Consider the following 12,608-nt stretch of genomic DNA (forward strand, 5'->3'; position numbering starts at 1 on the left):
TGTCACCGTTGCCAGTTTCTTAGGTATCTTCCCAGAAGTAGTCTATGCATAGAGAAGCATAAATGTGTGCATTTGATATATTTTTACACAAGTGGTCCCCTCATAAAAAAAATGGATACATTTGTGAAGTCATCATCAAGACACTTGTTACAGTAAAAATAAAAGTGTACTGCACTGTCTTGAAACCAAAATGGAATTACACTGTACATAATGTTTGGAATACTGCTCTCTTCCTCCAATTAATATGTGTCAAACATCTCTTCATGGCATTCCTTTCAGGAGTTTGGTGAATTTCACTGTGTAGTCTAACCAGAGTTTTAAAATTTCTTCTTAAAGTATTAAACAGTTCTTGATGGTTGGACATTTCTAGAGCTTTGATTTTTCACTATTGTGTACAACACATACTCAAAGCTTTCATGCATGGGTTAAATAACTTCCTAAAATAAACTCCAAGAAATGCAACTGTTGTGAAAAAGTCTCCTATGTGGTTTTCAAATCATGTTCCCCCCAAAATGTAACAATTTCACACAACTCTTTTCAGAATATTACAGAATGTCCATTTCCCAACACCATCACCGATACTGATTATTATATTCTTTTTTTATTTTTACCAAATCAGAAATGATAAGTTAATCATTAAAGATAACTTCAAGAAAGTGTTCCAGAAGCATCGCAGTGTGAGGTATATACGTTGTCCTGTGAAAGAAAGGAAAATCCACCAAAATATGGGGCTGTCCTGGGAATGGGAGATCTTCGCTGCGAACACAGAGCTGGCGCGCTCGTTATGGTCCATTGACCCCCCCAGGCCCCACCCTTATCCATCCTTCACCCGCCTGTCGGGCTCAGCCAATGGGAGGCACCATCAGGCAATCGGAGGCGGGAGAAAAGGCAGTTCGATCCTGCCCACGCCCAGCCTGGACCTTGTCTTGAGACAGTGGCTGAGTCTCGCTGTGCCCATAGCTCCTCTCTAAGTAGCCCCCGGTCGCCCCACTCCCTCCCTCCCTCTACCTCTTCAGTCCTGGAGTAGCAATGTCTCTGTATTAGTCTCTTGTGACTGCTGTAACAGATCACCACAAACTTGAGGGTTTAAAACAGTACGCACTTATTCTCTCAGTTCTGGAGGCCGGAAGTCCGAAATCCAGTTCACTGGACAGACACTGAGGTGTCAGTGCGGCCAAGCTGCCTCTGGAGGCTCTGGGGAGACTCCGCCCCTTCCCTCCTCCAGCCTCGCGTGTCTGCCAACATTCTCTGGCTTGTGGCTGCATCGCTCCCATCTTCAAGGCTGCGCCTTGAAATCTCCCTCTTCCCCATCTCGCATCGCTCGTCTTCTCTGTGGGACTCAAATCTCCGTCTGCCTCCGTCTTCTAGGTACACACAGAAATCTCAAAATAATCACATCTGCAAAGACACTTTTTTTCCCCTGTTCTTTTTTTTTCTTTCTTTTCTTTTCTTTTTTGCCACATAAGGTAGTATTCTCAGTTTGCAGGGATTAGGGCGTGGCTATCTCGTGGAGGGCCATTTCTCAGCCTGTCGCAGATCCGTGCCTTTGATCCTTGGCATCTCCTAACCCTGCCCATGACTCTGTAGATGGTCCCTACATCAAACTATCTTCAAGACCTCCATGGCCTTTTCCCTGCTTGCTACCCGGACCAGCAGTGTCCTTGCCTTCCTTCCCAGACAGAACTCTCCCTCTTGCTGTCTGCAGTTAGACAGCTTTCTTGCACTTCCTCTGGGTTCAAATCCACTTGTTTATCCAGAAATATTTACTGACAAACTCTAACCAGGCGCTCCGTTGAGCAGGGTTCTGCTGGCAAGGATGCAGGGTTCTGTCTCCCTAATGGGGTGAAATCAGGAATAAGCCCCATCCATTGTGACCAGGTTAGGCCCGTATGCCTGGGGGTCCTACCGCCCAGTGGACAGTGTCCTTGAAACCTCCCGCTCTGTGGATTCAGGTTCACAAGGATTTTCCCCTTGTTTCCTCTGCTCTGAACGTGTTTATACATGATCCTCTGGCGCTATCTGCTGGCCAGTCTCTAGAACTGCAGACAGGCTTTCTAAATGGGCGGCGCGAAGACCCATTGAGTAAAGAAGCCTCTCACCCAATAAGGAAAAGCAGGAAAGGGAGTGGGGGGTGGTGGGATATGATGGACATTAACAAGAGCACTGATATTGGGAAGGGAAGGAAGTAGGAGTGCGCAGAAGGAGAAGTCAGGCTGTGCTGCGGTGTCACAAGAGGCTTCGGCTGACCTTCCAGAGAATTCTGAAGATAGGCTGAGACTTCAGGGTTGCCCCTAGTTGGACAAGGAGGCTGGGCCTCTATAACCGCTCCGCCACACACATCAATCAGTCGCTGGACCAGGACCACGCAGGACGGGGTGAGGCAGCCTCCTACCGCTGAGGAGGAGTCCTACAAACCATCCTGAATTCATGGAAGCGGAGCTGGGCGGCCCTTCACATCACCCACCCGAGCGAGCAGAGGCAGAGGCAACCCCTGCCCAGTGAGGCTTCCGTCTGGGGGCAACAGGCATCAAAAATGTGGTCAAGCGAATATCTATGGGATGACAAATGGCTGAGGGAGGTGGAGGGTGGTTTCAGAGGCCAAATCAGTGTGGCCCTGACGTAGACTGTGGTGTCCTCTCTGAGGATGGGGCATTTAAGCTGAGGCCCCAGGGATGAGCTGGACTTGGGCAGATGAAGAGTTGAAGGGGGAGGCCAGGATATGCAAAGGCCCTGGGGTGATGTGTCTGTCTCCGAGGGCTGCTGTAACAAATCACCACGATCTGGGTGGCTTAGAACAACAGAAATGTATCCTCTCACGGTTCTGGAGACTCTACAAGTCTGAAATCAAGGTGTGGGCAGGTCATGCTCCTGCTGAGGCTCTGAGGGAGAATCTATTCCTGGCCTCTTCTACTCTGATGGTTGCTGGCAATTCTCATCTTGTGGCTGTATGACCCAGGCTCTGCCTCTGTCACCATGCAGAACTCTCCCTGTGTGTCTGTGTTTCCACGTGGGCTCCTTGTAAGGACACCGGCCATTGGAATGAGGGCCCACCCTAAATCTAAAATGACCTCAAATGACCTCATCTCCAGATCCTTCACTTAATTACATCTACAAAGACCTCATTTCCAAATAAGGTCACATTTACAGGTTCCAAGGACTTCAATATATCTTTGGGGGGGGGGGGGGGACACAATTCAACCCATGGCAGGTGGGAACAAGGTTTGCACATCTGAGAAGCAGAAGTGGCCGGTATGGCCAGAGCTGAGTGGAAGGGGAGCAGAGGTCAGCAGATGGACCTCGTAGGACCTTGAGGCTGAAGTCAAGAAATGAACTGTCTTTTCAAACCAGATCCTCTTTGGTAATCGGGTAGCTGTCACCGGGGGCAGTGGAGTGACCAGGCCATGTGTCTCTCTTCCTGCAGGTTGACCTGGCCTTGTCCTCAGGGTGCGTGGGGCTCCCAGAGAGCGTGGCAGCACACGGGCCCCGCGTCGTCAAGGCTCAGATGTGGTCCCGCTGCTTCTGCCTCATTCTGTTGCTTAGTACCACTCTCCCAGCGGGTCCTGATGCAAGAAGGGGAAACGGGCTCTCTCCCAATGGGAAGAACTCTGAGGCTCCACGCCGAGGATGTGGAGAAAGGGAGGGAATAACGGAGGTCATCCTAGCACTCGCTCCATCAGAGCTGGATTGGAATCATGGCTGTGTGACTTCTGAGCTGTGACATTTACACTTCCCTTTACTCCTCTCAACAAACAAACGTGGGTAATAGCTAGTTTACAACACCGTTGCCACGTGGATCAGGGACAAAATGTGGAGTCCCAACTCTTCCTCCCCAACTTAATCACATCATTGCCTTAAGCCCCTTCTCCACATAACCCTCCAAACACGTCAATTGCCAGCTTTCAAGGCTCACCACCTCCAGGAAGCCTTCCCTGATAGCATGCCAACCCACCATGACCAGAGCGCTACCTTTGGAAAGCCCTTCTAAACAGTCAAATAAGTGATGCCTAAAATGCTTTGTGGCGTTGCCTTTTCTACTTAAAATGTCTCAAGCCCCCAACCCATGCACCCCAAAGAGCCCAGCTTCTGCATTTGGTAAATGAATTAGATTTTTTAAAAAATAGATCAAACACTCACCCCTTCCCCCAGCCATCCTGTTTGCCTTCCTAGAGGAAATCACTGTTACCAATTTCTCATCTATTCCCCCAGAGATAGCCAAGCACGGGATCAGCAAACATTTTCTATAAAGAGCCAGGCAGTCAATAGATTCGGTTTTGCAGGCATATGGCCTTGGTCGCAATGACTCACCTCTGCTGTCTCCAAAAGCAGCCACAGACAAGACGTAAGTGAACACGTGTGACTTGGTTCCAATAAAATTTTATTGATGGACAGGGAAATGAGAATTTCATATCATTTTCACGAGTCATGCAACGTGATTCTTCTTTTGATATTGTTTTCAACCACTTAAAAATGTGCAAACCCTTCTCAGCTATGAGGCCATGACAAAAACGGCGACAGGCCACATCCGGCCCAGGACATGGTTTGCTGCCCAGCGTACAGAATCAGGCGTGCAGAGAGACCCCCGTGCCTTTCTGTTCTACACCAAAGGGAATATCCTTGTGCACCGTGCTTTTTGCCCTTTTATAATATGCCTTGGCAATTATTCCACCTCTGTAAATACTGACCTCCTTCATCCTTCTCTTTTAATCTTCAAAATGTCTCTTTAAAGAGATAGTTAATAAACTCTTTATTTTAGAATCTCTTTCAATGTACAGAAAAGTTGTGAGGATACTCGAGTTCCCACGCACCCTGCAGCCAGTTTCTCCTACTGTGAACATTGCTCTGGTACGTTTGTCACAAGGAACGAACCCATATTGATATGTTATTACTAATGGAAGTTCGTGCTTTGTTTGGATTTCCTCAGTTTTCCCCTGATGTCCTTTTTCTTTTCCAGAATCTCATCTGGGATCCCACATTCCACTGGGTCCTCCTGTGTCGTGAGGCTGCTCCTGGCTGTGGCAATTTCCCAGACGTCTCTGGTTTTGGATGACCTCCACAATTTTGAAGAGTTCCGGTCAGGGATTTTTGTAAGATGTCTCCCCTCCTACCCTATTGGAGTTTGTCTGACATTTTTTCATAATTAGATGCCTCATGTGGAGGAAATCAAGGGTCCAACTTTCTCTCCTCTCTCCATCCTCCAACCTTTCCAAGATCTCTCCCCACGGCTGGCCTTTCCCTGGTGGGACATTAATTACTACAGAGCCTAGACAGACTTCTCATTGCCTGAGTACATTTGTGAAGCCAGCCGTGATTGATTGGAGCTAGTTTAGATTTTAGATTTACCTGCTTTTTTTTTTTATTTTTTAAATCCCCGTGTCTAATCAGAGAGCCCAGCCTGGTGGGGGCCAGGTGCCCCTGGATAATATTTGATGGGAGAGAAAAGGAGGCCGGAGACAAAACGGGAAGGCAGGAAAGCAGGAAGGCTAATAATAATGTTACAACCTAGCTGTTTATTAAAAGCCCAGGGATATACAGCCCAGGAACGGTTCTTCCTTTCCCTGACATGTGGGGACCATATTTTCTTGGCCCAGAGCTGGGTCGTGCGATTAGCCGAGAGCATTCCATTTTCTTTTAATACCTTTGAAAGGCCTTCTGATTTGTGAATTTCTTTAGGGAAGGCTACGTTTAGTTGCACATTTTAATAAAAGCAGTTCCTGAAAATAATAAAAAGAAAAGTACATGAAACCAGGCCTGGCTGGGCAACCCACACTTGCCCTCTCATAAAAGGCTAAGATCTCAGCGCTGCCTCGTAAAGCCTGCTCCGGCCTGTTCTGACCAGGGTTGTGGTGTGCAGAAAACAACCCCCTAATTGTCATTTAATTAAAGAGCACTTTCATACGTATCAATAAATAGCTGTTGAATAAATGAATGACTTGGAAACACAGTGACCCCTTGTCACCTACTCTAGGCTTGAGGGTACATTTTTACATGGGTGTGTGTGTTTTCTTTGAATAGACAGTCTACGTAAGATGTGGACAGGGCGAAGTCTGACCTTCAGAGTAACCTACTACCAAGCAAGTAAATCCTCAAGTAATAGGTTGAAGAGGCACGCCAACATCCTTCCCCCGGAAACTGTGAACATGACCTTACTTGGAAAAGGGTCTTTAGAGACATCAAGTTAGGGATCTTGAGATGAGACCATCCTGGATTTAAGATGGGCCCTACACCCAATAGCAGGTGTCCTAATGAGAGAACAGAGAGGGAGATAGATTGATTCAGACACCAGAGGAGAGAAGACCACAGGAAGACGGAAGCAGAGATTGGCGTGATGCAGGCACAAAGCCAAGGGTCCCCTGGAGCCACCAGAAGCTATGAGACTAAGGAAGGGTCCTCCCTCAGAGACTCCGGGGGCAGCTCAGCCCTGCTGACACTTTGATTTTGGATTTCTGGCCTCCAGAACTGTGAGAGAATACATTTCTGTTGTTTTAAGCCACTAAGTCTCTGGAAACTTGTAGTAAGTGGTAGGGAACCAATACACCCCATAATCCTATGTCGACTGAAAAAAAAAAAATGCACAATCTAAAAATTGAGAATTGTGTTTTATTCGGCAGACTTACTGAGGACTTCAGCCCAGGAGGATACAGCTTCTCAGATAGCTCTGAGGGACTGTTCCAAAGAGGTAAGGGAGATGACAGGATATATGACTTTTTCCGCTTGGGGGAAAAAAAAAATGTAGTTGAATATCAAAAGATTACTGCTAATCACAAAAACAGACACCTCGAGTTAATGATTTTAGCACTTTTAGTATGGGAAGATGCAAGAGCCTAGGCTCATTGAAATTATTCCTTTGATATGCATCTTAACTATCTTGGGCCAGGATCCCGTTTAAATACAGGAAGTGGCTAAAACGATTTCCGAGCCTAAGCAGAGCTAAAAGGCTGTTCTGCCTACGGGCAATCCCCCGCCAATGTTAGGGACCAGCGCCCCCTGGCGGCCTGGCCACTACGTTGGTCTCTCCAGGCGCCGCCGAACAGCCTGCGCCTGCGCAGAATGCAAGCGCTCAGGCCCACCCCTTGGAGGGTGTAACTTCCTTGGGTTGCTCTCTTTGGCCACGCCTACTTCCGGAGGGGCGGGCTACGCCTGGAGCACGTGACTCGGTTCCGGCTTGCGGAAGATGGCGGCGCCCAGAGCGGTAGCGTGAAACTTGGTGGTGGTGGTAGTCGCAGGCCATTCGTGCTGGAATCAAAACAGTGGGACCGTGCGCCATGTCGCGACTGATCGTGAAGAACCTCCCAGCTGGGGTGAGTACAGAGCCTGGACTTGAGAATCTGAAATTGGGACCAGCTAGGAGCTGGAGGTTGGGAGGGAGGTGCCTGAGGAGAACTGAGGGGCTTTCGATCTCGGGCAGGATTCCCGGAGGATTCAGAGCCCGAAAGGGGCAGGCTTCTCGGCACATTCCCAGTTGACATTTGGGAGAGAGGGACAGTGCCTGCTCGGGGTTTCACAGCCGGCCCGATGGTACGTGATCCCAGCCGGACACCTCCTTCCCCGGGACGTGCCAGCCCCCACGCTGTGTCGAATGCCTTGCTCCCACAGCCCTCTTGTCAGTCGCTGTTTTGGGTTGACTCGTGACTGGGTCAGACACTGCGCCTGTATCCCTCTCCCACTCGGGACACCGTCTGGGAGGAAAGTGGGGAGCAATAGACTGAAGACCTGCGTTCCAGTTCCCACTCCCGCCTTTAGGGAAAGTAGGAATAAATAGTCTAAGAAAACTGAGTGAGTGTGCAGGGCTTTAAACCACTTATCGAGTAAGTGGGGAGGGGTGACCCAGTCATACTTTTCTCCGCCTAGAGTCTGCACAGAACCTGGCACGTGGTAGGTATCCAGTAAATACATGCTGAATAAATGAGTGAAGAAATAGTTGAATGTGTGGTGTCAGACGGTTAGTGCTTTGTGCCCAAGTGGATCATCCGTACATATTTCACTATGACTTTTCTTGGATAGAGAGGCCCCTACACGACTGGTGTGGCCAGTAAACTCATTCCCAAAATACAAAATGTGCCGTTTGGATGGCATGAGAGATCTTGTGTACTCCTTAGAAAGAGTGAGAACATAAAACCATTTCTGTTTCATTGTTGTGGTTTTTTTAACTTTACCTTTCCCCCCCCCCCCGGCGGATGGGGGGGCACCTATCATACGATTTTTTAAATTCAGTATAAAACGAAAAGCACAGTGTTTTGTTCCATCCTATCCTCCATCTCTCTCCAGGAGTAACCATCTTTACGGTTTGCATCTCTTGACAAGTTCCTCATCTCAAAACCCTTAATGTAATTACATAGTAAGCTCTCAGAGCATTAGCTACTACTACTACTGTTATTAACTCTTTCATTCCTCAAACAAGACATGCAATGGTAAGAGACACAGTCATACTGAGAAGCAAAATGAGACGGTAGTTGAGAGGGGAAGGAAGGGTAGCCATGCTAAAATCCTCATCCATCAGAGTGAGGCATCAAGAGACGCTATCTAAAGCTGATGAATGGATCAATGATAGATATTTTTTAAGTGTACTATTTAGGATAAATGATGGAAGAATTAAAAACAATAAATAACAGGGTGGAGGGAAGGGATAGTTAGGGAGTTTAGGGTTGACATGTACACACTGCTATATTTAAAACGGATGACCAACAAGGACCTACCGTATAGCCCCGGGAACTCTGCTTAGTGTTATGTGGCAGCCTGGATGGGAGGGGAGTTTGGGGGAGAATGGATACATGCATATGTATGGCTGAGTCGTTTTGCTGTGCACCTGAGACTATCACAACATTGTTAATCGGCTATACTCCAATATAAAATAAAAAGTTTAAAAAAAACCAATAAATAACAGAGACTGGAAGGGAGGAATAGATGATGTAGGTTTCTTATCTTTCATAGTGGGAGTCAGCAGATAGTCATTGGGTAAATAAGCCAAGAAATGAAAGTGAGAGCTCAGTATAGGAACATAGAGCCATGCTTATGAGGAGTCCTAAAAGCAAGCCATAAAGATGGATACTCCTTTCTACCACAATTAGCAGGCACTGTGTAGTTTACCATTTCCTTAGTTCACACATCATTGTGACAGGCATTTATTAGGCATCTACTATGCAGCAGCCGTGATGCTGGGCTGCTTGTACGATAGGTCTCCTTAGCCTCCTAGCAGCCCACAGGATAGGAAGATTTCAGTGCAGTCATTCTGAGTCTTGATTTCCTCATCAATGAAGTGGGGAAGGGCCTTGCTCAAGGTCACACAGCGAGTAAGTGTTGGAGCCAGAGCTGGAACTGGGTCCACCTGCAAAGCATGCTCTGCCACCACCCCTTCTAAGGTCACCTCCAGGGAATCCCAGGGCCTCAGGTTCCCAGCCCTTTTTGTCCCCTTGGCTCTGAGGGTTCCCCGGCTCCCCCCCCCCCCCACCATCGTCCCCTTTCCATCCTAGATGAAGGAGGAGCGTTTCCGGCAGCTGTTCACCGCCTTCGGCACGCTGACGGACTGCAGCCTCAAGTTCACCAAAGACGGCAAGTTCCGCAAGTTCGGCTTCATCGGCTTCAAGTCTGAGGAAGAGGCCCAAACAGCGCTGAACCATTTCAACAAGAGTTTTATCGACATGTCCCGGATCACGGTGAGTGGGTGTGAATCTCGCCCTCTCCTGCCTGTCAACAGTGACCCACTGACTCTTTCTCTCCACGCTCAAGTCCAAAGCCTGTCCCCTTCCGGACCGTGACATCTTTGGTCTTCCTCACTGTTCTCAAGCTCCCATGCTTGTGAATCCCCTGCAGCGTTTGCGGAAACAGTTTCCCCAGAGCTTCTGATTCCGTATGCTGGGGGAGGGGATGCAAGGATTTGCAGGTCTCGCAGGCTTACAGGTGATGGGGATGCTGCTGGTCCCAGGGTGAGCGGCACTGGTCTACATTATTCATCCACTCGCCCAGTCAGTGGCTGAATGGCCTGTGCCGGGCGTGGTGGCAGCTGTCATCATCCCCCTCTCTGTCCCTCGCAGGTGGAGTTCTGCAAGTCGTTTGGGGACCCGACAAAGCCCCGAGCCTGGAGCAAGCATGCCCAGAAAACAAGCCAGTCCAAGCCACCTCCGAAAGACAAAGACTCCATCTCCCCAGAAACTAAGAAGGTGCACGCATGGTCACTCCTGGCCGCATCCGGGTGTCAGCAGGGTGGTCACCCCGGGAAGGCAGGGGAGGGGGAGGAACCTGAGAATCCCTCTCGGATGGTTCCCGAAAGCAGCCCTCCCAGGGCGGTGCGTTTCCATCTCCTTTCATCGTGACCCTCACCACCTGTGCCTTCTGTTTTTAGGATGACAAGAAGAAAAAGGTAGCGGGCGAACTGGAGAAGGTGAGTCTGTCCTGGTGACAAGCGGAGGGCGGGCAGTGAGGGCGGGCCTGGCAGGCAGCGCCTTGCCGTGGCTGTGGCTCCTTCGTCTTTCTGTCTGATGAAGAGTCCACGCCGCCCTCCCTGGGACTGACCCAGCTGGCCCCAGGGGTCCTCTAGAGACTGGGGGAAATGGCCTCGGAAGATGGGCTTACCCTCCGAAGAGTTAGCAAGGGTGAGCCCTGCCTGAGCCTTCTCTGCCTGTTCTGCCTTCTTCCCGCTTCCCTGCCGCCCGGCGCCTGCAGCTGAGGGAAGATAACGAGTTCCAGGAGTTCCTGTCGGTTCACCAGAAGCGGGCGCAGGCGGCCACCTGGGCGAACGATGCCCTGGACGTTGAGCCCTCGAAAGGGAAGAACAACTTAGCCAACGACTACCTGAACTTCGACTCCGACTCAGGGCAGGAGAGCGAGGAGGAGGGAGCCGGGGAGGCCCCGGAAGGTAAGGGTGTGCCCCCAGCCCGAGTGCGCGCCCTGCAGCGCCCGGGCCTGTGCACACGTGACCTGAGGCCCCTCCGCGCCGGGCCCAGGAGACAGCGAGTCAGACGCTGCCCCGTGGAGCAGTGATTATCCCGCGTACGGGTACGTCGGCTTTGACCGATCCTGGTTCCTTATTTAGTCAGTTGATGACTCACTCAAATATTGATTGAGCACCAACTGTATGCCAGGCGCTGCTTCAGGCATTGGGGATATAGGAGTGAGCAAAAGACAGGGAAGCCTGCCCCCGTGGAGGTGTCGCCCTGGTGGGGGAGAGAAACAATAAAGACATTGGTCTCCTGTTTAGTATATGATATGAACGCGAGTGCTGTGGGGAGAAAGCAGGAAAGGGAGGAAAGTAGGAAAGGGGGACGGGAGAGTCACCGGGGAAGGCCTCCGAGGAGGTGGCCCTTGAGCAAAGGAGGTGAGGGAGTGAATCTCTGTCCTCAGAAAGGGGTCACGGTGTCATGGGGGGGCCGTATGGACCTGTGAGCGACTGTAGCTCAGAATGGTGAGTGCCGTGGTCGTGGGGCGGGAATCGACTTTGGTTAAAAGGTGAGGGAATGAATTTAACGTGAGTTTTATGGCTGGTAAAGTCTCTGTGCAAAGCTGGGATCCGAAGGACTCACTGGGAGTTGGTGGGACTCAGAAGGGATGGGGGGAGAGAAGGGGTTCCAGGCAGAGGGAACAGCATGGCAAAGGCGCAGAGGGAAGGAAAAACAGGAACTTGGAGGGGGGCTTCCACATGGCTCAGGGCAGCTGCAGCAGTGGGAGCCGGCGGAGAGGCCAGTGAGCTCACCGGGCCCGACGAGGAGTTTGGGTTTTTCACCCTGAGAGCATCTGGGAGCCCCTGGTGTGTTTTGATCAAGGAGTGAGAGTCCTCTCTGTAGGCTCAAAAAAGTCACGCAGCCTCGCAGTTGGCGAGGCTGGTGAGGGAACCCCGAAGTTCTCAGTGTGTAGCACGGAAACTGTCAAAACTACATCAGTTTCTCCCCATTTGACGGTATTTATTCAAGGACCTACTGGGGACTGGCTGCTTGGCACGGGGCCCCTGGTCACCTCAGGCTTGGCACCTTACGTGCCACCCATCGGTCACACCCCCATGCTGTCTGCCCTCCAGCCCTCTAGTTTGCTCACACCCATCACCGGCTCCCGACCTCTCCGGTTTTCCAGAGGAGGACAGCGGCCTCGAACCCAAGGCAGCCGTACGGAAGGAGCTGTCGGACATGGATTACCTGAAATCCAAGGTGGTGGAGGCCGAGTCGCCATCCTCAGGGGAGAGTGAAGACGAAGCCGTGAACTGCGAGGAGGGGAGCGACGCCGAGGAAGAGGGTTCCTGCACCACCCCCGCCCAGCAGGACCTGGAGGCGGCCCAAGCCGAGGTGCGTGTGGATCGGGGTGAGCTTGGGAGCCTGGGGAGGGAGGAGGTCTGCTTGGCCCTCGCCCACGTTCCCTGCAGCCCCTTTGTCGGGGCCTGTAACGTTGGGGAAAGACAGCTCAGCGGCCCAGAGACCTGCCTTCAGGTCTCGGTACTGCTGCTTGCTTGCTGTGTGACCCTGGGGAAGCATGTTCCCTCTCTGAATTTATTTCCTGTCGCTAACGCAGAGGCTGCCCGCCCCTCTTGACTTGGGGGGGAGGGGGGCATAAATGAGCTGAAAAAGTATCCCAAGCATATTGTACTGTGTAGTTACTAGCAAGGTAGACAGGTGTGAGCCCGTAATCAA

The 12,608-nt window shown here is 50.8% G+C and overlaps 1 protein-coding gene across 1 annotated transcript in view; it reads left to right on the top strand.

Annotated features, from left to right (window-relative positions):
- Positions 1-7,150: 7,150 nt before the first annotated feature.
- The window catches only part of RBM19 (RNA binding motif protein 19), a 122,705-nt gene continuing 117,247 nt past the window's right edge, over positions 7,151-12,608 (top strand). The window contains exons 1-6 of the mRNA XM_036823343.1: positions 7,151-7,298; positions 9,468-9,650; positions 10,029-10,154; positions 10,337-10,375; positions 10,657-10,849; positions 12,058-12,266. Coding sequence (XP_036679238.1) covers positions 7,263-7,298; positions 9,468-9,650; positions 10,029-10,154; positions 10,337-10,375; positions 10,657-10,849; positions 12,058-12,266 — 786 coding nt within the window. The 5' untranslated portion in view covers positions 7,151-7,262. The remainder of the gene's footprint in view (positions 7,299-9,467; positions 9,651-10,028; positions 10,155-10,336; positions 10,376-10,656; positions 10,850-12,057; positions 12,267-12,608) is intronic.

The sequence above is a fragment of the Balaenoptera musculus genome, chromosome 14, assembly GCF_009873245.2.
Source record: "Balaenoptera musculus isolate JJ_BM4_2016_0621 chromosome 14, mBalMus1.pri.v3, whole genome shotgun sequence".
NCBI classification, from domain to species: domain Eukaryota; kingdom Metazoa; phylum Chordata; class Mammalia; order Artiodactyla; family Balaenopteridae; genus Balaenoptera; species Balaenoptera musculus.